The sequence below is a fragment of the Pelophylax lessonae genome (assembly GCF_965119305.1).
Source record: "Pelophylax lessonae genome assembly, chromosome: 5".
Taxonomy (NCBI): Eukaryota; Metazoa; Chordata; class Amphibia; order Anura; family Ranidae; genus Pelophylax; species Pelophylax lessonae.
Genome location: NC_138772.1, coordinates 137,903,334 through 137,931,232, shown reverse-complemented (window position 1 = coordinate 137,931,232; position 27,899 = coordinate 137,903,334). Strand labels below are relative to the sequence as shown.

At 48.2% G+C, this 27,899-nt stretch overlaps 1 protein-coding gene across 1 annotated transcript in view; it reads right to left on the bottom strand.

Moving 5' to 3' along the window:
• Positions 1-8,804: 8,804 nt before the first annotated feature.
• TAX1BP1 (Tax1 binding protein 1) overlaps positions 8,805-27,899 on the bottom strand; it is a 250,625-nt gene continuing 231,530 nt past the window's right edge. Inside the window, exons 17-18 of the mRNA XM_082257735.1 lie at positions 10,864-10,949; positions 8,805-9,038 (exon numbers count right to left, since the gene is read on the bottom strand). Coding sequence (XP_082113861.1) covers positions 8,837-9,038; positions 10,864-10,949 — 288 coding nt within the window. The 3' untranslated portion in view covers positions 8,805-8,836. The remainder of the gene's footprint in view (positions 9,039-10,863; positions 10,950-27,899) is intronic.

The following is a 27,899-nucleotide window of genomic DNA, read 5'->3' as shown; positions in this document are numbered from 1 at the left end:
TTACAAAAATTCCGTTTTCTCTTACGTCCTCCGACAGTCGCCGCCTCTTCATATTCGTCACATATGGGGACGTCCCAAAGCAGTGCAAACATGAGGGGTGGGAAACGCATCCGCGCCGAAAGGCAACGCAGTCTCCACATCAAAGAAAGGAACCTTACCAAAGGAAGGAAACCAGCTGGGCAACAGCAAAAATAAGTGCTCAACAGGAGCAACAACCCAGGAAAAGACAAAAAAACCAGGGGATACAAAAAACTATCCCAACAGCCAGGAGTCCCCAACAAGGGACCCTATGGAACAGCCGCACTAAGAACCTTGCGGCCAAAGGAAGCATCCGCCGATGCCTGAACATCTACTTTGTAGAATTTTGTGAAAGTGTGCACGGTCGACCAAGTCGCCGCCTTACACACCTGGGCTACAGAAGCCCCATGACGGCAGGCCCAAGACGTACTCAGAGATCTAGTAGAGTGCGCCTTCACAGGCACAGGGGGAACCTTCCCCTGCAAGGCATAGGCCTGTTCAATGGTCTTCCTGATCCATTTGGCGATGGTAGAGGCCGAAGCCGCCATGCCCTTCCGAGGACCCTCTGGAAGAACAAACAAGGAGTCCGTCCTACGAAAAGACTCAGTCGATTTAAGGTAAACCCTTATCGCCCGAACAACATCCAGAGAGTGCAATCTCACCTCCTTTGGATGTTTAGGCTTCGTGCACAACGAAGGCAAAACAATATCCTCGTTAAGATGGAATTCCGAAACTCGTTTCGGCAGAAAAGAAGGATTAGGTCGCAAGACCACCTTATCCAAATGAACAACCAGGTACGGAGACTTGCAGGACAAAGCCGCCAGTTCCGACACTCTGCGAGCCGAAGTGATCGCCACCAAAAAGGCGACCTTTTTGGACAACATAGACAACGAGATCTCCCTGATCTGTTCAAAAGGAGCACGTTGTAACACAGATAGGACTAGATTCAAGTCCCAAGGGGGCAAAGGATCCCTCCTAGGAGGAACCAGATGCCGCACACCCTGAATAAAAGTGCCAACCAAGGAGTTGGAAGCCACGGGACGTTGAAACAGAACGGCCAGCGCAGACACCTGACCCTTTATCGTAGCCAGCGCCAAACGCTGATCGACACCCGTCTGAAGGAAAGACAGCACACGGGAAACCGAGTACGTGCGGGGTGAAAACCCCCTGGACTCACACCAGGCAAAATAGGCCTTCCAAGTACGGTAATAAACCTTTCCCGAGGAAGACTTCCTCGCGTTGATCAAGGTATGAACAACCTCTGGAGAGAGACCCTTCTCCTTCAGGACCTCGGTCTCAACAGCCAGGCCGTCAAAGCCAGCGACTGTAAAGCAGGATGGTAAATCGGTCCTTGAGACAGTAGATCGTCCCGAAGAGGCAGACGCCAGGGGGCGTCGACCGCCAGATTCACGAGGTCTGCGTACCAGGACCGGCGAGGCCAGTCCGGTGCCACAAGAATCACCGTGCTGCGTTCCGAGTGTAACCTGCGAAGGAACCGGGACAGCAACTGAATCGGTGGAAACGCGTACATCAGCCTGTACTGATGCCACGGGGCCACTAACGCGTCCGACGCGTCTGCCCGAGGGTCGCGCGTCCTTGCCACGAACCTCTTCACCTTGTAGTTGAGGCGAGACGCGAACAGGTCCACATCTGGAAGACCCCACTTCGCGCACAACATCTGGAAGACAGCCGGATGGAGAGACCATTCCCCCTGATCCAGGGCCTGGCGACTCAGATAGTCCGCCTGCCAGTTCTCCACTCCCGGAATGTGAACCGCCGTTATCGCCGGGACATGAGTCTCGGCCCAAGACAGAATGTCGGCCACTTCTCGAGCCGCTCGGGCACTCCTGGTGCCCCCTTGGTGGTTGATGTAGGCCACCGCCGTGGCATTGTCCGTCTGCACCCGAACCGGGCAGCCCTGCAGCCGGTCCGTCCAGCGATGAAGACAGAGCCTTATCGCACGCAATTCCAGAATGTTGATCGGGAGGGAAGACTCCCCCTCCGACCAGGTCCCCTGGGCGGACAGAACGCCCAGAACACCACCCCAGCCCGACAGGCTGGCATCCGTGGTGATTATCGTCCACGAGATCGGACGAAACGACTTGCCCCCGGACACCAACGGGGACTGGAGCCACCACAGAAGGTTTTCCCTGGTGCGATGACTCAACGAGATCTGAAGATCCAGAGATTGAGGTCACCCGTCCCACTTGGACAAGATCTCCGCCTGGAGACCCCGCGTGTGAAACTGCGCGAAAGGAATCGCCTCGAAAGCCGAGACCATCAATCCCAGACATCTCATACACGTCCGCAGAGACGAGTTCGGAACGTCCCTGAGGGACCTGACTTCCTCCTGAAGAGTCCTGAGTTTGTCTTCCGGCAGGAAGACCTCCGCCTGCACCGAGTCCAGTATCATTCCCAGATAGGGAAGACGAACCGACGGACTCAGTGTCGACTTTGGAACATTTATCGTCCAACCGAACTCCTGCAGAGTTTGCATCGTGACAGACAGGTCCTTCTCCAGACCCTGACTGGTCGCAGACCGAATCAGAATGTCGTCCAGATACCCCAGGACAGAAATGCCCTGGGCCCTCAATAATGCCAGAACCGGTGCAAGCACCTTGGTGAAGACCCGCGGAGCCGAGGCGAGCCCAAAGGGCAACGCCACGAACTGGTAGTGATCCTCCGCAATGGCAAATCGAAGGTATCTCTGATGACCCTCGAATATGGGGATGTGAAGATACGCATCCTTCAAATCGACGGAGGCCATGAATTCCCCCGGAACCAGGGCAGCCACCACCGAGCGCAGGGATTCCATGCGGAACTTGCGAACCCGCACAGAGCGGTTCAGAGCTTTCAAGTCCAGAATCGGACGAACCTTGCCCTCCTTTCTGGGCACGGTGAACAGATTGGAATAAAACCCCCGAAATCTGTCCCGATGAGGCACCGGAACCACCACTCCCTGAGCCCTCAGGTCCCGCACCGCCAGGTGCAGATCCCGCAGGCGCTCTGGAGACAGTTGTAGATTTGAGGGAAAAAATCTGCTCTCTGGCCGAGAGAGAAACTCGATTTTGTAACCAGATCGAACGATTTCCAGAACCCATCTGTCCCGCACACGGGCCAACCAGGGCTGAAGAAAACCGAGCAAGCGTCCCCCCACCCCAAAACTGGGTGAGGGCGCCCCTTCAGGCCGAACTGTTATGGGCCGCAGGTCCGGATTGGCCGGACTTCTGTTTCCCAGACCAGGGTTTCTTCTGAGAGCCCTGGCCTTTGAACGGTTTGCCCTTGTAGTGCGGCCGAAAGGCACGAAAGGACCCCTGAGGGGGCCGAAAATTCGCATGCTTCTTCCCAGAAGCCCCCTTAGCCTTGGGGAAATGGGGCAAGAGAGTGCTCTTACCCCCGGTGATCCCCTTAATCAACACATCCAGGGATTCCCCAAAAAGGCGAGACCCATCATAAGGCAGATTGGCTAAGGTTTTACGTGAAGATTGGTCCACCGACCAACATTTCAACCAAACCAGGCGGCGAGACAACACCGCCACGCTGTGCACACGTGCAGCCAACGGAATCAGGTCCAGGTCCGCATCCCACAGATACATGACACCCTGGTGGATCTGATCCACCATGTCCAGGGTCGCCGCCGAGGCCGAATCGGCCACTAGGACGCGCCTAAGCATCTGCGTCCAACTTGCGATCGCCTGGGCCGCCATGAGAGAAGCAAATAGAGCCTTAAGCATAGAACCCGTAACAGAATAAGTATGACGGGCAAGAGACTCCAGTCTCCTATCCGTGGCATCACGGAAAACAGGGGATCCCTCTGCAGGAATCGCAGTGGCTTTGTTCAAAACCGCAAGTGCATGATCCACTGGTGGAGGCACACACCACCGTTCATCAGTGGCAGGGGAGAAAGGATAACGCAGCTTGAATTTACTTGGTACCGCAAAAGGTTTGCGCAGATCGCGCCATTGATCCTTTACAGCGCGCTGAAAATCAGCATTGCAGGGAAAAACCTGCGGCGTCCTGCGTTTTCTCTGCGTCCCATAAGCCGCCAAGGCAGCGGGGGGACACACTTCGTCCTGCAAACGTAGCGTTTGCTTAATGGAAGCAATCAACTCATCCATGATTGCAAGCTCTTCAGGCGAGCCAGGGGGAGAATTATCAACCCCCTCAACCTCAGCCTCTACCTCAGACCCCACTAGATCAAGAGAGGAGCGGGACCCCGATAGGGGGGTCCCTGCCAGAACAGCCCCATCACCTTCACCCTCAGAATCGGAGGACAGAGTAACTCTGGGCCGTTTAGTAGATTGAGCAGCCACCAGCATTTGCACCTGGGCAGCAAGGCCAGCCACAATAGTGGCTAAATCCCCCCCTGGGGGGGAAACAGCGGTCCCCTGGCTTTCCACCAATACTGTGGGAAACTTGCCCTCCTGAGAATCCATTGCCCCTGTACGCCAGACAACCAAGGGTTAACTGCCCCCTTTCAGCAAGCGCGGTAAGCGCAGCCCACCGCACACACTCAGGCACAATGAGACCCCCACAGGGAATATACAGACTGAATACAGGCAATGGACAACAGGAATAGAAGGATAAAACCTGAGGAGACCCCGCTGCTGCTGCTGCCTCGACCGGTGTTCCAGGAAAAAGGAAGTGATGCTGCCAGGGCGCTCTATGTAAGCCTATGGAGGCTACAAGAAAATGGCCGCCGTGCATGTAAACCATGCGGCCGGAGCGGGCGCCGGTAAAATGGCGTCGTTTGGCGCCGAAACCGCCGCTCCACAGTGCATAAAAACACACACAATTTCATCCCATTATATGGATACATGTTAGATCGCCGCAGCGATCGCTGTATATGCCCCAACATGCCGTTAAAAACATGCCCCACAGCACACAGCTTCCCACACTGCCCAGCCTGACACACACAGTGTCATACAGCTCCCCCCCCCCCTTGCAGCCCACAGCATGCAGCCGAGAGATAGGGAGACAAGCAGTGTGATTTAAAGGCAGGTTACACAGTCCCAGACTGAGACCCCCCCCAGACAGACAGGTCCCCACATAGACACACTTACCTCATATGGCGTGGGGAACCCGCACAGGCGAACAAGCCGCTGCACATGAGGCAGGGAGAGTCGCAATTCAAGACGCACACAATGGCGGTTAAGAAACCGCACAGCGTCCGGTGAGGTAGCCACCTCACCAAACATCCCTGCACCGAACAGGGATGGGTCGTTCACCGTGCCAGGAGCGTTACCTGGCTGAACGCTCGATGGCAGACTGGGAAGCCACTGACCCACGACCTGCGATCAGGGGGATCAGCCCGAGACCCAGTCCGCATGATCCTCTTCGTCCGAAGAACTAACTAATGCTGACAAAAACAACAGCTAAGTAAAGGTAGAGAAAAAACTCAAATAAAATATTAAAAAGAAGAAAGAGTCTGGGACAAAAAGTCCCAGCACAGAGAGAGCCAGCCACTCCTGACAAGCTAGACATTAAAACTGAGATATGGTTGCAGGAAGTAGGAGGGTATTGACTGAGGGGACCACCCCTTGAGGGTGGGATATGTTAAAGCTTTATTGTTAACATATTCTGTTGCCTAGCTACTCCTTCGGAGCAAAGTCTAATACCCCATATGTGACGAATATGAAGAGGCGGCGACTGTCGGAGGACGTAAGAGAAAAATAAATTTTTCTCCTTCACTGATGTGCGCTGATGAGGCGGCACTGATAGGCTGCACTGATGGGCACTGATAAGGTGGCACTTATGGGCACTGATGAGGTGGCACTGATGAGGAGGTACTAATATGCCGCACTGATGAGCACTGATAGGCGGCACTGATGAGCACTGATAGGCGGCACTGATGAGCACTGATAGGCGGCACTGATGAGCACTGAGAGGTGGCACTGACGGGCACTGAGAGGTGGCACTGATGGGCACTGGCGGGCGGCACTGATGGGCACTGGCGGGCGGCACTGATGAGCACTGATGGGCGGCACTGATGAGCACTGATGGGCAGCACCATCAGTGCCCACACTCAGTGCCCATAGTGCTGCCAGTCAGTGCTCATCAGTGCCTAGATGAGCAGGCACTGACTGGCAGCACTATGGGCACTGATTGTGTGCACTGATTGTGTGCACTGATGGGGGGCACTGTGGGCATTGAAGGTGTGTTTGGTGTAGCTCTAGTAATCAGGGCACTGGTGATCGGTGCCCTGATTACTTTTTTCTGTGTCCCCGGCGCTGTGCAGCTCTCCCTCCTTCCTCACACGCAGGCTCTGTGTGAGGAAGGAGCGCCGGCGATGAGAGATGATCTCATATGTTTACATATGAGATCATCTCTCATTGGACGGCTTGATCACGTGGTGAATGGCCACTGTGATTGGCCATTCTCCACGATCTATGATCGGCTGTGTCCAAGGGACACGGCCGACACAGATTCTCCCCGATGCACGCTCGCGGGGGCGTGTCACTGGGAGGCCGTTTAAAAACGGCCTCCCGAAAATTTGAGTCCGCGCTGCAGCCGTATATAGGCTGTAGCGCGGATGGCAGGAGGTTAAAGGATCCTTCATCTTCGCGCCTTCTGCCAGGTTAAATATTGCAGGTTCATTTTTTTGTCCCTGACAGCCACCATTGTGTATATGCATGTAACAAGGACATTCGATTGGAAGGTTTGGATTTGAAGGGGAAGGGTTAATATCAGTGGTGTACTGATCTGAGGAAAGAACTGTGGAAATGACAGTACTATAAAAACAAGTAAATTAAATTAAATACATATTTTAGGCATATTATAAAGTAATTTCACATGGTAATTAAACATAATTGTTTTTATTCAAAATAAGATTACAGGAAGAAACTGTGCAAACCAAATGCATTTAGCAAGTTACATTTATAATTTATTTATGCTAAATGAAAAAAAAAAAAAGTTTTATACAATGCCAGGCCAAGACAAATGTATTATCTTTGTATAAATTATTGTAATTAGACATTCCATTCTTTAATATTTCAGCAAGCAGTACTTACGGGTTTTTCCACTTTAGTAGCAAACTCTGCCCTTTAGGCCCCTGTCACACTTGTGCAACTTATCATGCAACTTGGGACATCAGAGTTGCACGACATGTCATTCGCCCTGTTTTCCTATGATACCCATTCATATATGCGCAACTTAAAGTTGCAGCAACTTCAAAGTAGTTCCTGCACTACTACTGGCCCGATTTTAATGCGTTTTGAGGTCCAAAGACATAGACATTGCTTCAAGCCCAGTCAAAATCGCATCAAAATCGCGGCAACAAAATTCCGGTAAAATCGCGCGACTTTCAAGTTGCACAAGTGTGAAAGGGGCCTTAACAGTAATCCATCAATGCCTGCCATTAGCCAATCCCTGCAGTTTCCTAAAAAATCTTCGCTTAAACTGGCTATACACTAATCAGGGGCGTAACTACAGGGGTTGCAGGGGTTGCAATCGCTACCGGGCCCCATGCTCCAGGGGGCCCGGTAGCAAACCAGTGGGTGAACTTCTAGGATCTCAAAGGTCACACTTGCGACCGGGCCCTGGCATTTCACCACTGTGGGGAGGCCCCAAGATTGCAGGAAGGGGGCCCACTGCAGAACTTGTGAAAGGATCCTGATGCGGGACCATAATAAAAGGCCATGCAATGAGATTAAAGAGCCCCAGGATTAGTGGGAAGAGCCCCGGGCTTGAAGGGAAGGGCCCCGGCCAGGGGTCTGGGGGGCCCTTCATGGTTTCTTGCATCGGGGCCCTGAAGGTTCTAGTTACGCCTCTGACACTAATAGAATTTTTTTGGAAATTTTTCCTTTTAAGAACATTTATTCTAATTTTCCAATCCTTAGTGGGGTTAAATCAATGTTCGTTTTTGACCACAGCGACAAGAAAATCTGAAGTAGAACCACAGTGTATGTGGTTTTCATTTGGGAAATTACATTCATTCCAAAATTTAATTTTAAAAGCAAATGAAATGTTGGAAGTACTTTCACAGGACATTCATCCAGTCACTGAATGTACAAAGAATTTCTGCGTGAATGTTCGCATAAATATTCATATGAACGTTTCCTAGAAAGTTTACTAGTGTAGAGTCCAATTTTACCTTAATGTGCAAATTTTTCCCAAAAGGGACTTCCCTCAAAACTGCCAAAACTGCCTAAAAATGTTTTAAATGTATTGATATTGTTAAACATACGTGTAATTAGATCATTTTAAAAGGATAGTTTGCTGAATCTGATGGTATCTTAACAAATCACAACCCAGCAGACTAGAAAACCATTTACACTATACTAGCTGTCGAAAAGGACTATTGGGGCTGAGCAGAATTCAGGAAAACTACGCTCTCTTAGGAATCACTTTTAGAACTCTCTAGCTCACAGGACACAATATGGTTGCCTCCAGTGTGTGCAGATGAAGCATCAACTTGAAGATTTTATGATTGCATCTAGAGGAAGATAAGCACTATAAGAGGATGTGCTATTCCAGGCATTGTCCACCATTACTAAAACAAATGACACAAAATTAAAAAATACATGCAGCATTCTATCACAGGAATGTTATTCCCTATTAGGCTCACTCATAACATTAACAGCTAAAGAATTAAAAAGGATGCTTTTAAATGTACAAAGTACAGAGCAATCTCAGCACAGACCTGAGACATATAGATGAAATCTTCTACCATAAAGTTACATTACAGGAGATGAACAAAGGACTCCAGCAGTTTATTTTATTACATTGCAGTGCAGTTGTGTACAGTGCAGACTAGAGTTGTTGCTTTTTTTTTTCCTTTTTTCGCCATGCTATGCTTTATACACCAAGCAGAACAGGCCTAGTCAAAATTTAGGACGTTGCCATCAAAATGTGTCTGGACGTGACCTTCGAATGCTTGCTGATCGATGTCCAGAGGAAACTGCTCATTGCACATAGGACATACTTTCCAGTGACTCTCCACGTGCTCCTCAAAGTGGCTCTGATCGTAGTTGGGTGGAAACACCATGGTGCACAGTGGACACTTCCTCTGCATGGCATATCTTAAACAGAGAATCATAGTACAAGGATAATTACAAACTAAAAAAAAAAAGACATTGCAATCAGCTGATTTTGTATATTTGTCCACACCCAGGCAGAAAGCAGTCATAGGTGCATACTGTTAGTGGAAGGCAAGCATTCATATGTATCTGTATTAAGTAGCAGGGAGTATGTGAGAATGCCTAGTTTCTATTTTAAACGGGTTATTCTGTGTGACAAACATGCAGCTGCAAGCACAGGAAGATACTACTGCACTGCGTACAATTGGAATGACCTTATACTGACATAAATTTTGTTTTTGTGGCACAATGTAAATCCACAGCTAGATGAGCCAATCACTGCAGTTTGTCACAAATCTACCATGGATCATACAATTTGGCCTATGCATAATTATTGAGAATACAGCACTGTAGTTTGTTTAGAATTTGGTCTGAATTTTAATTCTGAACATACCTGATCTTTGCCTTTACATGATGCACTGTAACCATTTTATAACAGGGCTTGCACGGAGGCACTCCTAGCACTTGCAGTTGGCCAATGTGCTCCCTATCACAGGTAGAGATTTCTAATATCCGAACAATTTCCATGACAATTTAAAAATTGTCCCTGTAACGGATCTTTGTACCCCAGGTGGGCACATCCACCGGACCTGTGTCTCCTGTCCTCTAAACGCACCCACAGCCTGCGGAGAAGCCATGCCCAGCCCTTAACCCCTCAATCACGAAACAATCCACACAGGTGTTGAGGGTTAACAATGCAGAGCTTAAACTGTTTATCAAATTCCAAGACATACAGTTTTACACACAGTTAGGGAAACTCCCCTTAGCCTTGGCACAGGGGGGAAGGGGACAAGGACCAGCCAATGGGAACGGAACATTTGTACATTGAAACAGGCAGTCTTAATACACACCCCCTGCAGAGAGATGTCTCCAGCCCAGACCATTGTCTGTGTCATGAATATACACAATTAGACACAGAAACAGGAGGGGGGATGGGGGGAGAAGGGCTGTAGCATTACATTAAGTCAATGCCCTGAGTCATGCCATCTTCAGCTGTTCAGAAGATGAATAAAGGGAACATAAAATGAAATAAAAGGCAATGTCCCCAGGTCTCCAGTATCTTCTGGCCCATAATCTGTCGGTAGGAGGCTTGCGCACAGTCCCCTCCAAAACACACAGTGACGGTAGGTTCTGTCACAGTCCCTTTTACCTACGAATAGAAAACTGGCCTTTTCGCAGGATACTCCACAGGGCATCACCTGTGAGAGCGAAGCCCATGTATATGTAGGAGCCAAGAACATGATTGATAACCAGGAGGCCACTTTACTATCACAGACAATCTCCTGCTTACAACTGATGGATCTGATAAAACATTTTTCAGTAATTTGACAAACATCTGCAATTTAGGCAGGCCATAGGCAGAGCAAATTTCTTTCTTGCAACCCATGCACAATTTCCTCATCAACACAGTCAGTGCTGACAGGGGAATCCCTCCTGCTGAGACATTTTATTCCCCCTCTGGGAGAAGACCATGATTAATGGTAGCAGCTATAACCGCCACTAGTGTAAAATTCATCAGTCTGGTTGTACCCAAGTTGTTAGATCAACTTGGTACAATCACCCTGCCCATACATGGTTTGAGATTTGAACCGTCTATGGCTGGCCTTACATTTGTTACAAGTTAATAGCATTCATCTGAAAGAAAGCCATTTGCCTGATAAGCATTTAATATCGAACATATAGAGGAGATCTAAAGTGTACCTTTCCTTTTACTATGTAGTAAGAGAAAGTTTGAAAACAACTTAGTATATATTCAGCAGCTTGTTACCTTGGATCAAAGCAGAAGCCAGATTGCTCTTGCCCTGGGAAGCTGGGGGGCTCCGCATTCAGCTGAAAGTTCACGTCATCATTATCCTGAGGAGAGGTAAAGGCATAAAAGCGTTATTTTGAGTATACATGTCATATGCTAAGCTTTTAAATAACTTTTGTTTTTGTGGCACAATGTAAATCCGCAGCTAGATGAGCCAATCACTGCAGTTTGACACAAATCTACCATGGATCATACAATTTGGCCTACGCATAATTATTGAGAATACAGCACTGTAGTTTGTTTAGAATTTGGTCTGAACTTTAATTCTGAACATACCTGATCTTTGCCTTTACTTGAAAACATGGCTGTTTCACAAAGCTGATCACTTTTATAGTATTCTAAACAATGCCATTTCAGGACCTCACCTTGTAAATCAACCCATCCAGTTTAACCACTTGCCGACCAGTCACGTTGACTGTACTGCGGCAAAGTGGCTCGATTCCATCCATTGACGTAGACCTACGTCGCTGGACTCTTCCCCTTGTAGGCGGCGCTTGCACGCCGCCGGAGGCGCGCTCCCGCTGTTTTCAGTCACAGCGGGAGTCGGGCCAGGGGAGGAGCGGCGGCGATCGCCGCTGCTCTTCCCCGATCGTCGGGGAATCGAGTTTGGAGATCCGCCCGCTTGTGTAAACAGAGCGGGCGGATCTCCTAAGTGACAAACAGTGACAGATTGCAGGGTTCAGCATAGCTGAACATGCGATCTTTCCCTGTGTCACTCAGTCACCTCCCCCCACACACGTTAGTAAGCACCAGGCATACATTAACCCCTCCCTCTCCAATAAAATTAACCCCTTCCCTGCCAGTGTCATTTTTACAGTAACAGTGCATATGTATAGCACTGATTACTGTAGAAATGTCACTGGTACCCCCAAAAGTGTCAAAAATGTCAGTCAAGGGTCCGATCTGTCCGCCGCAATGTCGCAGTCCCACAAAAAAAAAAAAATCGCAGATCGCCGCCATTACTCAAAAAACCACCAAAAATGACAGAAATCTTTCCCTTAGTTAGTAAACGCAATACCTTTTGCGCAAACCAATCAAAATATGCTTATTGTGATTTTTTTTTACCAAACATAGGTAGCAGAAAACAAATTGGCCAAAAATTTAAAAAATTTTGATTTTTAAATTTTTTTGGGGGGAATTTCATTTTAAAAATTTTTTAAAAATATTGTTATTTTTTCAAAATAAACGCTCTTTTTTTGTTTATAGCGCAAAAAGTAAAAATCGCACAGGTGATCAAATACCACTAAAAGAAAGCTCTGTTTGTGGGGAAAAAAGAACGGAAATTTCGTTTGGGTACGGCGTCGCGCGACCGCGCAATTGTCAGTTAAAGTCACACAGTGCCGAATCGCAAAAAGTGGCCTGGACGTAAGACAGCAAAATCCTCCGGTGGTAAAGTGGTTGAAAAACAAATGAAAGGCAAAACATTTGTGTATAGATATAAAAAAACATTCTAAATACAGTTTTTACCCTTTCCTTATAAGTGATCACATTCCCTCTGTTCTCAGCTGCATAAGAGCTGGGGGGGACGAGAAACAGCAGCACAGCTGTGCGGGGGAGGGGGGGTTTCAGGACAAGTCTGATTATTGGAGGAGAGCAGGCCCAGTTACCAGCACAGCTAAAAAACTGACCACGGTATGTTCCCCTGCTTAGTTTGGTCAGTTATTAACCACTTCTGAACCGCCCACTGTGTATTTACGTCACTACTTTGAGGTCAAATACCGGGGATATGGCAGCTGATAGCTGCCAAACATCGGTATGTTTTTACACAACAGGTGGTCTGCTTTAACATAAAAGTGGTCCAAGCAGCAGATTCATCACGGGATCACTTTTATGGGCGGCGGGAGAGGTGCCCACTCCCCTCCTGCCGCTTCCTGGTCATTTTTCCTGCTTATCGGTGCCGTTGGTAGCGGAGAAAACAATTTGATCCCCTGTGCGGATGGGCAGGTAGCCAAGAGAGGGCAAGATGGCCTACACTTGACTCTATGCCCTTGGAGGACTGGAGTGACATCAAACATCACTTCCACCCTCTGGCCTTAAAGGGCCCATTTTTTTTTTTTTTTTTTTTTAAAGAAATTTGATTTTTCTACTCACCGTAAAATTATTTTCTCTGAGTTCATTGACAGACACTGCTCCATATTCTTCACCATAGGGTTATGCTGCTCTCTACAGGAGTAGGACTAGGCAGACAACACAAAAGCTTTGCTACGCCCTGTGGGCTGTCCTCAGCTGGCATAACCCCCCTCTCTGCTTAGAGATACTCAGTTTTGTAACAAGCAGTAACATAAGCATAAAAACTTCTTAGAGGGGTGGGAGCTGTGTCTGTCAATGAACTCAGAGAAAAATAATTTTACGGTGAGTACAAAAATCCTATTTTCTCTTCCGTTCATTGACAGACACAGCTCCATATTCTTCACCATAGGGGCATCCCAAAGCAGTGCCGAACAGGGCTGGGAATAACAAACCCAAGGCTAAACACAAGACAATCCAGGTAATAGTAGGTCAACTGAAACAACAGGAGACCAACCTGAAATACACCCTCAAGAGAGAAAATCGCAGCCCGCAAAACTTTGCGGCCAAAAGGAGGCAACTGCAGATGCCAAAACATTCATGTTGTAAAACTTCGAAAATGTACGCACCGACGAGCAAGTGGTCGCCATGCACACCATTGACGCCTGATGACAGAAGGGCAAGAAGCACAAAGTGCCTGATTAGAATGCGCCATCACAGGGAAAGGGAGGAACCCGGCCCGTAAACCTGGGTCACCGTCTGTCTGATCCATCTGGAAAAGGTAGCAGAGGAAGCAGGAATCCCCTTTTGCGGCCATTCTGTAATCACAAAGAGTGAGTCTGACCCTCAAAGGGACTCAGTGGCTGCCAAATAGTTTGAACATAATCCAGGAGTATAGAAGGCAAATACCCAGGGATGAGCCGGCCTGGGACAAAATGTCCTTATTCAAATGAAAATCAGAGACAACCCTTTGGAGGAACAACAGGCGTGGTCACAGGACCACCTTATCCCATTGAACCACCAGATAGAGAGAATGACAAGACAAAGCTGCCAACTCCGACACTCTGCGAGCACAGGTGATAGCCACCTTTTGTGACAGCATAAGGAAAGGGATCTCCCGTATGTTTTCAAAAGTAGATTTTGAAGAACCAACAGAACCAGGTTCAAATCCCATGGTGACAGAGGAGAACTTACAGGTGGAGTAAAATGATAAATCCCATGAAGGTGTGTACACCCCAATAAATGGGAAGCCAAAGGTCTTTAAAAAAAGACTGTTGAGGGAGACCCTTGGCTTTTCACAGTGCTCAAGGCCAGTTCTTCAACCCCATTGAAGAAAGGCCAGAATCTGAGCCACCGAAAAGGAACGAGTATGTACTCCGCAAACCGCACACCAGGAAATGTACGTCTTCCACATCTGATAATAAAGCTTTTGAGATGAAGATTCCCCCGCCTTCAACATGGTTGAAATCATTGAGCTAGACAAGCCCCTGTCCTTTAGCACCTGGCTCTCAACAGCCAGGCCGTCAAAGCCAGCAACTGTAAAACAGGATAGAAGATCGGCCCTTGAGATAACAGATCGTCTCTGAGAGGAAGCCTCCATGGGACATTGGCAACCAGTCGCACCAGGTCGGCGTACAAAGACCGGCAAGACCAGTCCAGATCCACCAGAATCCCTTCATCCTCGATCCTGCGTAGAAGTCACGGAAGAAGCTGGAGCGAAGGAAGGTGTAAATCAGATGGTACCGTGGTGTCTGCCAGAGGATCTCGTGACCTGGCCACGAACCACGGCACCTTTCCGTGGCGTCGGGACACCAACAGAGCCACCTCAGGGGTGCCCCACCGCAGACATATCTGATGAAACGCGTCCGAATGAAGGGATCATTGCCCCTGGCGCCTGACGTAATCCGCCTGCCAATTTTCCATGCCGGAAAAGTGCACAGCGGAGAGGGCAAGAACGCTCTGCCTAATGGAGAATACCAGACACCTCCAGAGCTGCTAACACACTCCTTGTGCCGCCCTGGTGATTCACAAAGCCACGGCTGTGGAGTTGTCTGACTGAATCTGCGCTGGGAGCTCCCGAAGTTGCTCCACCCAATGATCCAGGCAAAGCCTGATTGCTCGAAGTTCCAAGACATCGATGGGTAATCTGGACTTTTTCAGCGTCCAACAGCCCTAGGTCGAGTTTAGCTCCAGGACCCCTTCCCCACGCAGACAGGCTGGCATTTGTCATGACCACTGTCCAGTACAAGGTGAAAAAGGGCTTGCCCTGTGGCAAAGTTGGGGAGCGCAGCCACCAGACCAGAGAACTTTGTCATCCTACTCACATTGTCCAGCGACTTGTCCCATTTGACCAGAATCTCCTTTTGAAGGAGTCTCGTGTAGAACTGTGCAGACAGAACCACCTCGAAGGTGGACACCATCAGGCCCCAACACTCACATACATGCCCGAAGGGACGCCACTTGTGGGCTAACAGTTGAGTCCGTCCGAAATAATCCAATCTCCTGGTCGGAACCAGGGCAGACTTCTGAAATTCAGAAGCCACCCGATCTCCCGCAAAGTCTGGAAAGTAACTTCCACTTCGGCTATCAGAGCCGACGGAGACACTGCTCACAAGAGGAGGTCGTCCAGGTATCCCAGCACAGCGATCCCTCACTGATGCAGCAACGTGAAGACCGGGGCCAACACTTTAGTGAGGAACCAAGGAGCGGAGGCTAGATCAACTCAGAGCGAAGCAGAGGAAACGCTGATGCCGGGTGCAAATAAGAATTTGCAGGTAGACATCCTTGACGTCTAAAGAAGCCAGGAAACCCACTTGATGCAGGGACGCCACCACCATCCAAAAGGACATCATCAATTATTGCACACGCACAAAATGGTTCAGGTCCTTGAGGTACAGAATAGGACAAACTTGCCCTTCTTCCTGAGAACCATGAAAGGGTATGAATAAAAACCCCTGAAAACGTTCCAACACTGGAACTAGGACGATCACGCCCTTGGACAAGTCCTGCCCTGCAAACAACAGAGCTTGCAGCCGACATGGGGGCAGGTGCATGTTGGAAGGAAAGAACCTTTCCGGAGGACAAGAAAATGGAATTCCATCTTGGAACCGGATGCAATAATCTCATGGACCCACTGGACACTGTCCCAGGGAGATCCACGGCCCCGGAACCAGCGAAGACATCTCCCTGGCAGCTAAACCTGCCTGGTACCCTGCCCCCCCCCCATAAGCCACCCTACCAAAAGGGGGGTGGCCTAGTAGGCCGCAGCCTAAATTTTTGGCCGCCCAACCGCGTAAACATGATTCGCGGGGGACCCGCAACTAGCCAAGTAGCGAAAGGGAGACGGATGTCTCGGGGTACAATAACGGCATTAGCTGCAACAACTGGGGCTGCCCCAGAGTGGATCCGGCCAGTAGGCAGCAGCCTACATTTTTGGCCTGCTCAACCGCATGGTACTCAGGCTGTCCAAGGGGACCCAAAAAGTCCACCCACCCCATAAAGGGCCCAACGAGGACGACAGAGGGACAGCCTGGGCAACAGCCCCCCCCCCCATGAGCGTGGGGGGGGGGGGAGGGAGAACCCCGGAGGGACCAACCACCCCAGGGAGTACTGGCACCGCACACAAACCAGAAAAGTAGAGTAGGAGGCCCTTACTTACTGATCCAGAGAAGCATGCGGGTAACACTCCCAAGACAGAAACCTCCTTGCCACTGAAGTGGGGGGGCTGTCGGCCAGAAGGAATGCTGCAACCATGCGTGGCGTTTAACTCGCGGGCCAGCCACCGTCCAGTGGGACTATGTTGCGGCCGACCGAGCGCGGAGTTACGGTCTGCACGCGCTCGCTGGCCGGACTGAGGGGAACACGGGAATGCAACAGTCCTGCCTGTCGCTCAACCCGGCAGTTGCTAGAAGGAAAACCTGGGTCCAAAAACAAACAGCAAAAAAATTGACAAAAAAAAAAAAAACAGGACCTAGGGCCCGGCAGGTAGACTAGGTCCTACTCCTGAACTAGGCAAACAAAAACTGAGTATCTCAGAGGCAGAAAGGGGGGTTATGCCAGCTGAGGACGGCCCGCAGGGCGTAGCCAAACTTTTGTGTTGTCTGCATAGTCCTACTCCTGTAGAGGGCAGCATAGCCCTATGGTGAAGAATATAGAGCTGTGTCTGTCAATAAACAGAAGAGAAATTACTTTTTTTATTTTTTATTTTATTGCTTTTAAGTGTAAATGTGAGATCTGAGGTCGATTTGACTACAGGTCTCACATAAAAGAGGACCAGTACTGCTTATTTCTATTACAAGGGATGTTTACATTCCTTGTAATAGGAATAAAAGTGATCAAACATTTTATTACAGTGTAAAAATAAAATGTAAAATAAATAAATAAAAATTAAAGTGCCCCGTCCCTCCGAACTCGCACTTAGAAGCGAATGCATACGCAAGTCGCACCCCCATATGTAAATAGTGTTCAAACCACACGTTAGGTATCGCAGCGATCGTTAGCGAGAGCACAAATTCTAGCACTAGAACTCCTCTGTAACTCTAAACTGGTAGCCTGTGGAAAATTTTGAAATGTCACCTATGGAGATTTTTAAGTACCACAGTTTATCGCCATTTGACGAGTGTGCGAAATTTTAAAGCATGACATGTTGGGTATCAATTTACTCAGCGTAACATTATCTTTGACATTACAGAAAAAAACTAGGCTAACAATTCTGATGTTTTCTTATTTTTTTTAAGTAAAAAAAAAATGGGATTTGTGACACCGTAAAATCCATTTCTCTGATGTTGAGGGACACAGCTCCTGATCTTCTTAACCATTGGGTTATACTGCCCCCTACAGGAGTAGGACACTAGGCAGAAGAAAAGTCTGGCCATGCCTATGGGCAGTCCCAGGGGGTATACTCCCTCTCTCTGCTATAGGTACTCAGTGTTGTTATACGCAGTGTCAGAAGAATTAAAACTCCACAGAGGGGTGGGTGCTGTGTCCGTCATTGAACATCAGAGAAATGGATTTTATGGTAATTCCAAAATCCCATTTTCTCTTTCGTTCATTGACAGACACAGCTCCTGATCTTCTTAACCATTGGGTCATCCCAAAGCAGTGTTAAACATGAGGGGTGGGAACAGCGAAAAAGAAAATTCCCAAGGCTAAACTATAGCCAATAGGTAAACAGGAGCCACCAAGATGACCAGAATCCCTTCTGCCTCGATCCTGCATAGAAGTCTTGTGGCAGAAGCTTGAGAGGAGGGAAAGCGTAAATCAGGCAATACTGACCCCACGGGGCCACCAGCGCGTCCGTTGTGTTTCAGCACCTGCCAACTGCCAGTTTTCCACCCTCGGAATGTGCACTGGGGACAGGGCTACAACAAACTGTTCTGCCCACCTTAGAATTCCAGCTATCTCCAGAGCTGCCAGGACGCTTCTTGTGCCCCCCTGGTGATTGACATTGTCCGATTCAATGCGCAATGGACATCCCTGAAGACGATCCATCCAATGTTCCAGGCACAGTCTGATCGCTCGGAGTTCCAGGGCATTGATTGGTAGTCTGGACTCTTTCAGTGTCCAGACCCTTTGAGCAGAGTTTTTGCAGAGGGAGCCTCCCCACCCTGACAGGCTGGCATCAGTAGTGACCACTGTCCAATACAAGGGGAGGAAGGATTTGCCCAGCCAAAGCACCAGAGAACAAAGCCACCATATCAGGGACCCTTTTGTTCCCCGGCTCAGCCAAATCTGATTGTCCAGAGACTGCCGATTCTTCTCCCATTGGCCAGAATTTCCCTTGCAGGGACATTGTATGGAACTGTGCAAACGGAACCGCCTTAAAAAGGTAGACACCATCAGGCCCAACACCCGCATGCAATTTCGCAGGGATGACCGTCTGCTGGACGGCAGGAGACGAATTGCAGCCTGTAGTTTCTGGAGTTTGTCCAGAGGAAGGAGCACTCTGGCTAAGGCCTAGTCCAGAGTCAGACCAAGATAGTCTAGCTTTGTGGACAGAACCAGAGCCGACTTCTGAAAATGCAGAATAAAGCCAAACTCCTTCAGAGTTTGTATGGTGATCTCCAGGTTTTCCACCAGAGCAGTAAGAGACTCCGCTCGCAGAAGGAAGTAGTCCAAGTAGCCCAGTACCACGATCCCCTGCTGACGTATTAATGCTAGCACCTGAGCCAACACTTTTGCTGAAGACCCGAGGAGCAGAGGCAAGACCAAAAGGTAACACCACAAACTAATAATGCTCTTTTCCCATGGCAAAGCGGAGGAAGCGCTGGTGACCAGAAAATATTGGAATGTGAAGGTAAACATCCTTGATGTCGATAGAGGCAAGAAAATTTCCCGATGCAGGGATGCCACCACCGTACGAATGGACTCCATTCTGAACTTCTGCCTCCACACAAAGCAGTTCAGCTCCTTAAGGGTCCAGAATTGGATGCACCTTGCCTTCCTTCCTGGGAACTGTAAACAGGTTTGAGTAAAACCCCGTAAAACGTTCTAATATCGGAACCCGGACAATCATCCCTTGAAGTAATAGGTCTTGCACCATACCAAAAAGACCCTGTCAGCGGTTCGGGACAGGCACAAGTTGGAATGAAAGAACCTTTCTGGGGGGTAAGAATGAAACTCGATCATGTAGCCAGACCATAGACTTTGTGGACCCACTTGTCTTGTACAAGGGAAGTCCATGGGTCTGAAAACCAGCTAAGACATCCCCCGACTCACAATACGAGTGAGGGCGCACCTTCATGCTCAAGGAGCCTTGTCCGTGGGTCTGGATAAGCCCGCCCTTGACTTGCCAGACTAAGTTCGCTTGGATCCACCAGAGGAGGCCCTGAAAGGCTTTGACCCCTTGTCGGTCGCCCCTGAGGGAAAAAAAAACAAAAACGTATGAGCCGAGAAGAAAGGCCCACATCTGCAATGAGGGTCCTTGCCCTTTCTACCCTGCAGAAGAAAGGTATTCTTCCCTCCTGTGAGACCCTTAATGATGTCATGCAGGGTAGCTCCAAACAGGCGATCTCCTTGAAAAGGAAGATCAGTCAAGGCCTTTTTTGAAGTCGGGTTCACAGACCAGCATTTGAGCTAAAAAATATGCTGAAGGACCACTGCCAAAACAGAGAGCCTAGCAACTAGGGAAGCCGCATTTAAAGAGGCATCACAGAAACTGTAGCCCCTGAACCAACTGGTCCACCAGCACAGCAAAGGCAGGGGGAGCTCCAGGTCATGACGTAAAAGCTTAGCCCAATCAGTCAGAGTTTGCGGCACCAGGGCAATGGTGAATACCGGCCTCAGTGCCAAACAAGCAGAGTGTACATATCAGCAGGCCACAGCCTCCGTTTTCCTGTCTGCCGGCTCCTTAAAGGCTGGAGACTCTTCACCTGGAATCATAGTTGCCTTGTTCAATCTGGAAACCAGAGGGTCCACCACCGGTGGAAAAGTTCACTTTTTAAGAAGAAGGGTCTCCTCATAGGGGTACCGCATAGCAAATGGCTTAGTGACCATTTCCCATTCTTTAGCGACAATTCTGTAAAAATAGGAGAGGAAAGAAACACCTTCGCTGCTCTGGATGGCTCGTGAATGCCAAAGAGAACCACCGCCTTGGTCCTGCACCTTTAAAGTGGTAGTATCCCGCTTTTTGACATTTTTACCTACAGGTAAGCCTATAATAAGGCTTACCTGTAGGTACAAATAATATCTCCTAAACCGGCATGGTTTAGGAGATATTTACAGTGCATGCTGCCGCTCTCGCGAGCGGCGAATGCGCTCTGAAGGTCCGGGGGGACCTTCAATTAATTTGCAGGGAGCTTGCCGGAAAATCACTCCCGCATGCGCGGGAGTGACGTCATTGCGGCTCCGGCCAATCACCGCGCCGGAGCTGCCAAACCCGGAAGAGACGGCGAGGGATCATGGCAGCGCCCGCAGCGATGTCCGGGGGTCCGTGTCGGGGCTTCGTTCTAAGGTAAGTTACACATAATGGGCTAGTATGCGATGCATACTAGCCCATTATGCCTTTGTCTTGCAGGTTTTTTTTTTTTCTAGGGTTTACAACCGCTTTAAGGTCTCACGCACTGATACAATCAGTGCGTTCACCAGTGCCTTTTCGTGCACAGCTGATGAAACACCTTCGGGTGAAGGGACCATTACCCTTGGTCCAACACCTGCCGACTGAGGCAATTCAGAACCCAGCCGAACTCCCGCAGAGTTCGTACTGTGATCTCCAGGTTTTCCACCAGAGCAGAGGGAGACTCTGCTCACAGAAGGAGATTGTCCAAGTAGCCCAGTATGGGGACCCCCGTTGGCGTAGTAAAGCTAGCACAGGGGCTAACACTTTTATGAAGCAGAGGGGAAACCAAAGGGTAATGCCACAAACTGATAATGCTCTTACGCTGGTGACTGGCACATATTGGAATGTGAAGGTAGGCATCCTTGATATTGATAGAGGCGAGGAAATCTCCCTGATGTAGGGATGCCACCACTGTTCTAATAGATTCCATTCTGAACTTCTGTACCTGTACAAAGCAGTTGAGCGCCTTGAGGTCCAGGATTGAACGCACTTTGCCTTCCTTCCTGGGGACTGTGAACAGGTTTGAGTAAAAACCCTGAAAACGTTCCGAAGTCGGAACCGGGACAATCACCCCTTGAAGGAACAGGTCTTGTACCGCCAGTCCCTGTAACCGGTTTGGGGACAGGCGCAAGTTGGAAGAAAAAATCTTGCCAGGGGACAAGAGCGAAACTCGATGTTGTAACTGGACAGAATTACTTTTTGGACCCACTTGTCTTGCACCAGAGAAGTCCACGGATCCGGAAACCAGCGAAGACGTCCCCCCACCCTCGATACAGGTGGGGGTGCACCTTCGTGCTGAAGGAGCCTTATCCAGGGGTCTGGAGAAGCCCGATCTTGGCTTGCCAGACCAGGCTCGTTTGGATCCTCCTGAAGAGGCACTTAAAGGCTTTGAGCCCTTGTCAGTCGACCATGAGGGACAAAAAACTTCAGAGCTGAGAAGGAAGGCCCACGTCTACGATGAGGGTCCTTGCCCTTAGTAGCCTGTGGAAGTAAAGTACTCTTCCCCCCTGTGAGACCTTTAATGAGGTCATCCAGGGTAGCTCCAAACAGACGATCTCCTTGAAATAGAAGAAGATCAGTCAAGAGACATGCCAAAAGGACCACTGCCAAAACAGAGAGGAGACGCATCCAAAGAGGCATCACAGAAAAACTGCAGCCCCTGGACCAGCTGGTCCGCCAGCTTGAAAAAGGCAGGGGGGAGCTGTTCCCCCTCCAGGTCACGGCTTTTTGCTAGCTCGTCGCCCGAATGCCACCTCCACCGGGGACACAAGGGACTCCAGGACCGCCGTCAGTGCATGGATGGATGGTTGGGACCCGAAGCCTCAGAGAGGGGATCAGATGGGGAAATGTGCCCTAAAGACTCAATGCGTCACCAGGGGGACCCCACAAAAGGTGTAAAAACACTGCTAAGGGACAACCCCCACCGCGCGGGCAGCACCACCCAGTCGCCAGGCACCAAGCGATCCTTCGCAGAGAGGGAGAGGACCCCACCAGACTCACCACCCAGAAGAAACAAGCGCCTGTAGCCACCAGGATAATGCACTGCACATGCAGCGATCAGGAAGTAAAATCATCCAGGAGTCAGCACCAGCGGATGAGGAGGGGCTCCCACCGCCGAAATCGCCGCCCACAGAGCTCCACCGTCATGGCCACCGCTATTTTCAATGGCAAACCGCAGCAAAATGGCCACCGGACTACACAAACATGGCCGCCGTGTATAGGAATACACAGGCTACAACTAAATGGCACCCCTGCATGGCATTCAGGAACTCAGGAGGGAGACCAGGCATCAGGGACAGATCCAGGCAGGATGGGGGGGGGCCCTGGCAGGAGCCCCCACCAGGTACAACCCCCCACCCCCGCACAGTAGATCGTCTGGTCGCACCCCCTGGCCTCCATCACCAGCTAGCAGACGACCCCCCCATCCTAGGCCAGTGACCAAACCATGTAAACAGCCCCAGTGTATTGTTTTTCTTAGCAAAATAAAGCATGGAGACATGGATGGATGGGGAGTTTGCTTTAAATAATAAAAATGAATTAAATAATGTTTTTGGCTTGTGGTGCTCAGATGCAGTGTAGCTCAACTTTAAGATATTCATGATAAGTTGCCTCTGTTGCTCAGAGCCACTACAAATTCAGACTGCTTTCAAGGCTGGTATAAATCTGGTTGTAAGATAGGGGATAGCAATTCCGATTGCTTTACCTCACAGCATAGAGATTTGCTCTGTACCTGCCAGTTGTGTCGGTGCCCCCAATTTATAAATTAGTGGGTAAAACCACTTCTAATGATTGTGATGTCAGCTATTTCTAGTGATCAGACAGGATGTATACCCCAGAACAAATGGCTGCTTCATCTCACCATTACACGAAGGAGGACTGAGAAAAGCCTACATTAGCTGCATGGAATTCTGAAGAATGCGAAATACAAATCAATCTTGGCAAAGCAAATCTAATGTTGACAAGAAACAATGTAATTGAGAAGGATTTGTGTGGGTTTATAAGGAATAAACCACAAAGCCAAACAATATTCAATCACAGCAGCGTGTAAATGTGTGTATAGGTAAGGGTATGTCACATCCAGACTCTTCCCCCCTTCCCCAGGCAGCTGACATGAGCGGCACAGCAGTGAGTGATGTGTACATGGAGCTCTAGGCAGCCAAGCATGTCACTCGTGTCTGCTGCACTGAGCTGCATCACTTAAATTGTCCTGTCAGGACGAAGCTGCAGCATATCATCAGCCCTGTCAGGTGTGCTTTTGTTTCAGCAGCACTAACACCACATGAATTTATCTGCAGATCACTGATGGGTATCATGGCCAGCAAAGGGAACTCTGTGTCATTAGCCTAGAAAGGACACTTATACAGCATCATAATGGCCATTTATTACTATCTTCAGTGTTATTTAATTAAAAAGATTTATAAAAAAAAGTGTATTTAAAAATTGTTAAAGGGATTGTAAAGGCAGAAGGTTTTTTTATCTTAATGTATTCTATACATTAGGATAAAAAAACCTTCTGCGTGCGGAACCCCCCATACTTATCTGAGCTCCATCTCAATCTAGCGATGTACACAAGTGCCCTGGCTGTCCAGGACCTCTCCTTCCTGATTAGCTGACACATTCACGAGAGAGGGGTGGGCCCAAACCGCGACTCCATGTCTGAATGGACACACGGAGCTGTGGCTCAGCTCGGGTGCCCTCATAGCATGCCGTTTGCTGTGGGGGCACTCAACAGGAGGGAGAGGCCAGCGAGGGACCTGAGAAGAGGAGGATCTGGGCTGCTCTGTACAAAAACACTGCACAGAGCAGGTAAGTATGTTTGTTTTTTTATAATATAAAATGCAAGACTTTAAGGCTCCGTTCACATGTAGGCGTTTTGGGGCGTTTTTGGGGAGTTTTTGTGCTCTAGGATCAGCTCTCAAAACGCCCAACAAGACAAATCCTATTCATTTCAATAGCCCCTGTTCACATCTGAGCATTTTGACGCTGTGAGCAAAACGGCCAACAGTCAAAAAAGTACATGAGCTTCTTTTTGGGCAGATTACAGGCATTTTCCATTGGTCTCTATTCAATTTAAAAACGCCTGCACAAAAAACGCCTGTACATCGCGGTAAGGAAAACGCTACGCTCAGGTGTGAATGTAGCCTAAAGCTAATTATTTACCAAAACAATGTTTTATATAAAACCTCTTTGCTTATACTACTGAAAAATTGAAGGAAAAAAAAAAAAACCTGATAACTACCAACTGAAAAAAGGTATATTTAATAAATGCACAGAACTCTCCCCCTGAGAACAGATCGAACATATGACCGCCAATCGCTCAGTAACTATCAGCCCTCACTGGAGTGCTGGGCAGGGGAGGAGGCTCTTAACCACAATAAGGTCAGGATCCTTCTAGACCCTGGAGCAGCACTGTGATGTCAGCCAACAGTGGGCTTTTAGCCTGCTGTCAGCTGATTCTGGATCCCCAGGTGAGCAAAACTAAGTGAACTCCTGTGACCGAGAAATACTCCTTGAAAACGTAATTTCTGACGAAACGTACGTCGGTCGCGGCGTGCTGACGTCATCAGAGTGAGACGGAGGACGGGCGGAAAGCCGACCGGCCGGCGGCTTATCACTATTCTGTTCAGAGCGTTCTCAATCCGATGTTTGTAAGTTGCTTTCTTCTGTTTTTTTATATTAAAGTATACAGTTTTACACTATGGGGTATTTTATTTTCATTTATGTGACCCTGTGACCGATGCCCCCACTGGGAGATACGAATTTCCACTTCATTTGGAGGTACTTGAGTTGAAATTTAGAGTACGAGACCTTGGTGGATTTGATTCCTATGCCTGGCGTTACCTTATAATCCATCTGGTAAGCAGTTTGTGGATTGGGGTGGCGGTCACTGTTCCTGTGTGGAGTGCGGTATTCATCTACATCATCCATCATTTTTTCACCGACAAATAATACATTTTCTGTTTGGTAAGCAGATAGCACTATTGGTGGTGGTATTGTCCTCTGGAGAGAGTTTGGTGTTTGAATACACTTTAATTGGCGTCTTTATTATATCTATCTGGTAAGCAGCTTGTACACTTGGTGGTGGTCACCGCACATTCGGTGTTGATATTATACCTGGAATTTTTTCACTCAAGTTTCACGGTTTTGTGGGATATATTCCACGTTTATTGTATATTAGTCATATAACATTTATCAGTTTTACGCTATGGGATCCTATACCATCTTCTTTTTTATGTGCGTGGTCTAAATGCCTGCTGAGTCATCTTCTGTTTCAAGACCCGAAACACAGTGGAATCTGATCTGGTTGTAGGATATCCGTCTGGAGATCTTGGGTGCATAAACCCCTACATTGGGCATAATTTTTGATGCATTTTGGTAAGCAGTTTGTACCACTAGTGGATGTTCGTTCATACCCAGTGGACTTTATGAACACTTCATTTATTTCCTTTGGAGTTTCAAACAGAGACTTAAGGACTTTTTTCGGAATTTCAATATATTTGATATGGTGTGGTTATAGCATGTTTTAATTGAACAGCGCGGCTTATTATTTTATATTATTTCTCTTGGGTGTATGTCACACTTTAAGCTACTGCTCAATTTTTTATCTGCATAGCGTGGTTTCCCCCCCCCCCCCCCTTTTCTATACAGAGAAATACAGTACTGTGCAAAACTTTTAGGCAGGTGTGGAAAAATGCTCTAAATTAACTACTTTAGCTCCGGAAGACTTACACACACCCCCCCCCCCCCCCCAAGCTCAGGCCATTTTTTGCAGTATGACGCTTAATTACTTTGACAATTGCACAGCCGTGCGACACTGTACCGAAATAAAATGTATGTCCTTTTTTTCCCCCACAAATAGAGCTTTCTTTTGGTGGAATTTGATCACCTCTGTTTTTTTAGTCTATGCACCTTTTTGAAAAAAAACTAAAAAATAAATAAAACATTTTTTTTTTACTTTCTGCTATAAAATCAATCCAATTAAAAAAAAAATCAAATTTCTTTATCAATTTAGGCCAATATGTATCCTACATATTTTTGGTAAACAAAAAAGTCCCAATAAGAGTATAGTGATTGGTTTGTGCTAAAGTTATAGTGTTCACAAACTATGGGATATATTTATAGAATTTTTTTTTTTTTTAAATTTTACTCCACTAATGGCGGTGATCAGCGACTTATAGCAGGACTGCGAAAGTGCAGTGGACAAAACGGACACTAACTGACACTTTTAGTAACTAATGACATGAATACATGGATCAGTAAGGGCAGTCGGCAAGTGGTTAAGAATGCTTTCAGAAATAGAAGTGCAAATTTGTTATTTTTTTTGCAAAATAAAAAAGTAAATGAACAGAAGAGAAATCCAAATCAATTAATGTTTAGTGTGACCACCCTTTGTTTTCGAAACAGCATCAATTCTTCCAAGTACACTTGCACACAGTTTTTGAATGAACTCGGCAGGTAGGTTGTTCCAAACATTTCGGAGAACTAGCCACAGATCCTTTGTGGATGTAGGCTGCCTCAAATCCTTCTGTCTCTTCATGTAATCTTAGACAGACTCGATGTTGAGATTAGGGCTCTGTGAGGGCCAATCAATTCCAGGACTCCTTGTTCTTTACACTGAAGATAGTTCTTAATGGCATTGTCTGTATGTTTGGGGTTGTTGTCCTGCTGCAGAAAAACTTTGGGCCAATCACAGGCCTCCCTGTTGGTATGGCATGATGGATAAGTATCTGCCTGTATTTCTCAACATCGAAGACACCATTAATTGGGCAACACTGAAAAAAAGTAGATGCAGTGGTCGGCCAAGGAAACTTAATGCAGCAGATGAAAGACACTTTATGCTTACTTCCCTTTGATATTGTAAGATGTCCAACAGTGCCATCAGAGTAGTACTAGTGGGGTCCAGGCACATCCATCTACTGTCCACAGAAATCTGGCCAGAAGAATGGCGGCCAAAACGCCATACTTCCGACGTGGAAACAAGACTAAGCGCCTCAACTATGCATGAAAACAAACTGGGGTGCAGAAAAATGGCACCAGGTGATGTGGACTTCTGAGAAAACATTTTAAATATTTGGCTGTAAAAGGAGGCAGTTTGTTTACCGAAGAGCTGGAAAGCCGTAGCATGGCAGAGGATCCTTGCAAGTTTAGGGCTGCATTTCTGCAAATGAAATTGGAGATTTGGTCAGGATCAATGGTGTCCTCAATGCTGAGAAATACAGGCAGATACCTATCCAGCATGTCATACCATCAAGGAGGCGTTTGGTTGGCTAAAATTTATTCTGCAGCAGGAAAAATGACCCCAAACATACAGCCAATGTCATGAACTATATTTTGCATTAAGAACAAGGAGTCCTGGAAGTGGTGATTTGGCCCCCACAGAGCCCTGATCTCAACATCATCACGTCTGCCTGGGATTACATGAAGAGACAGA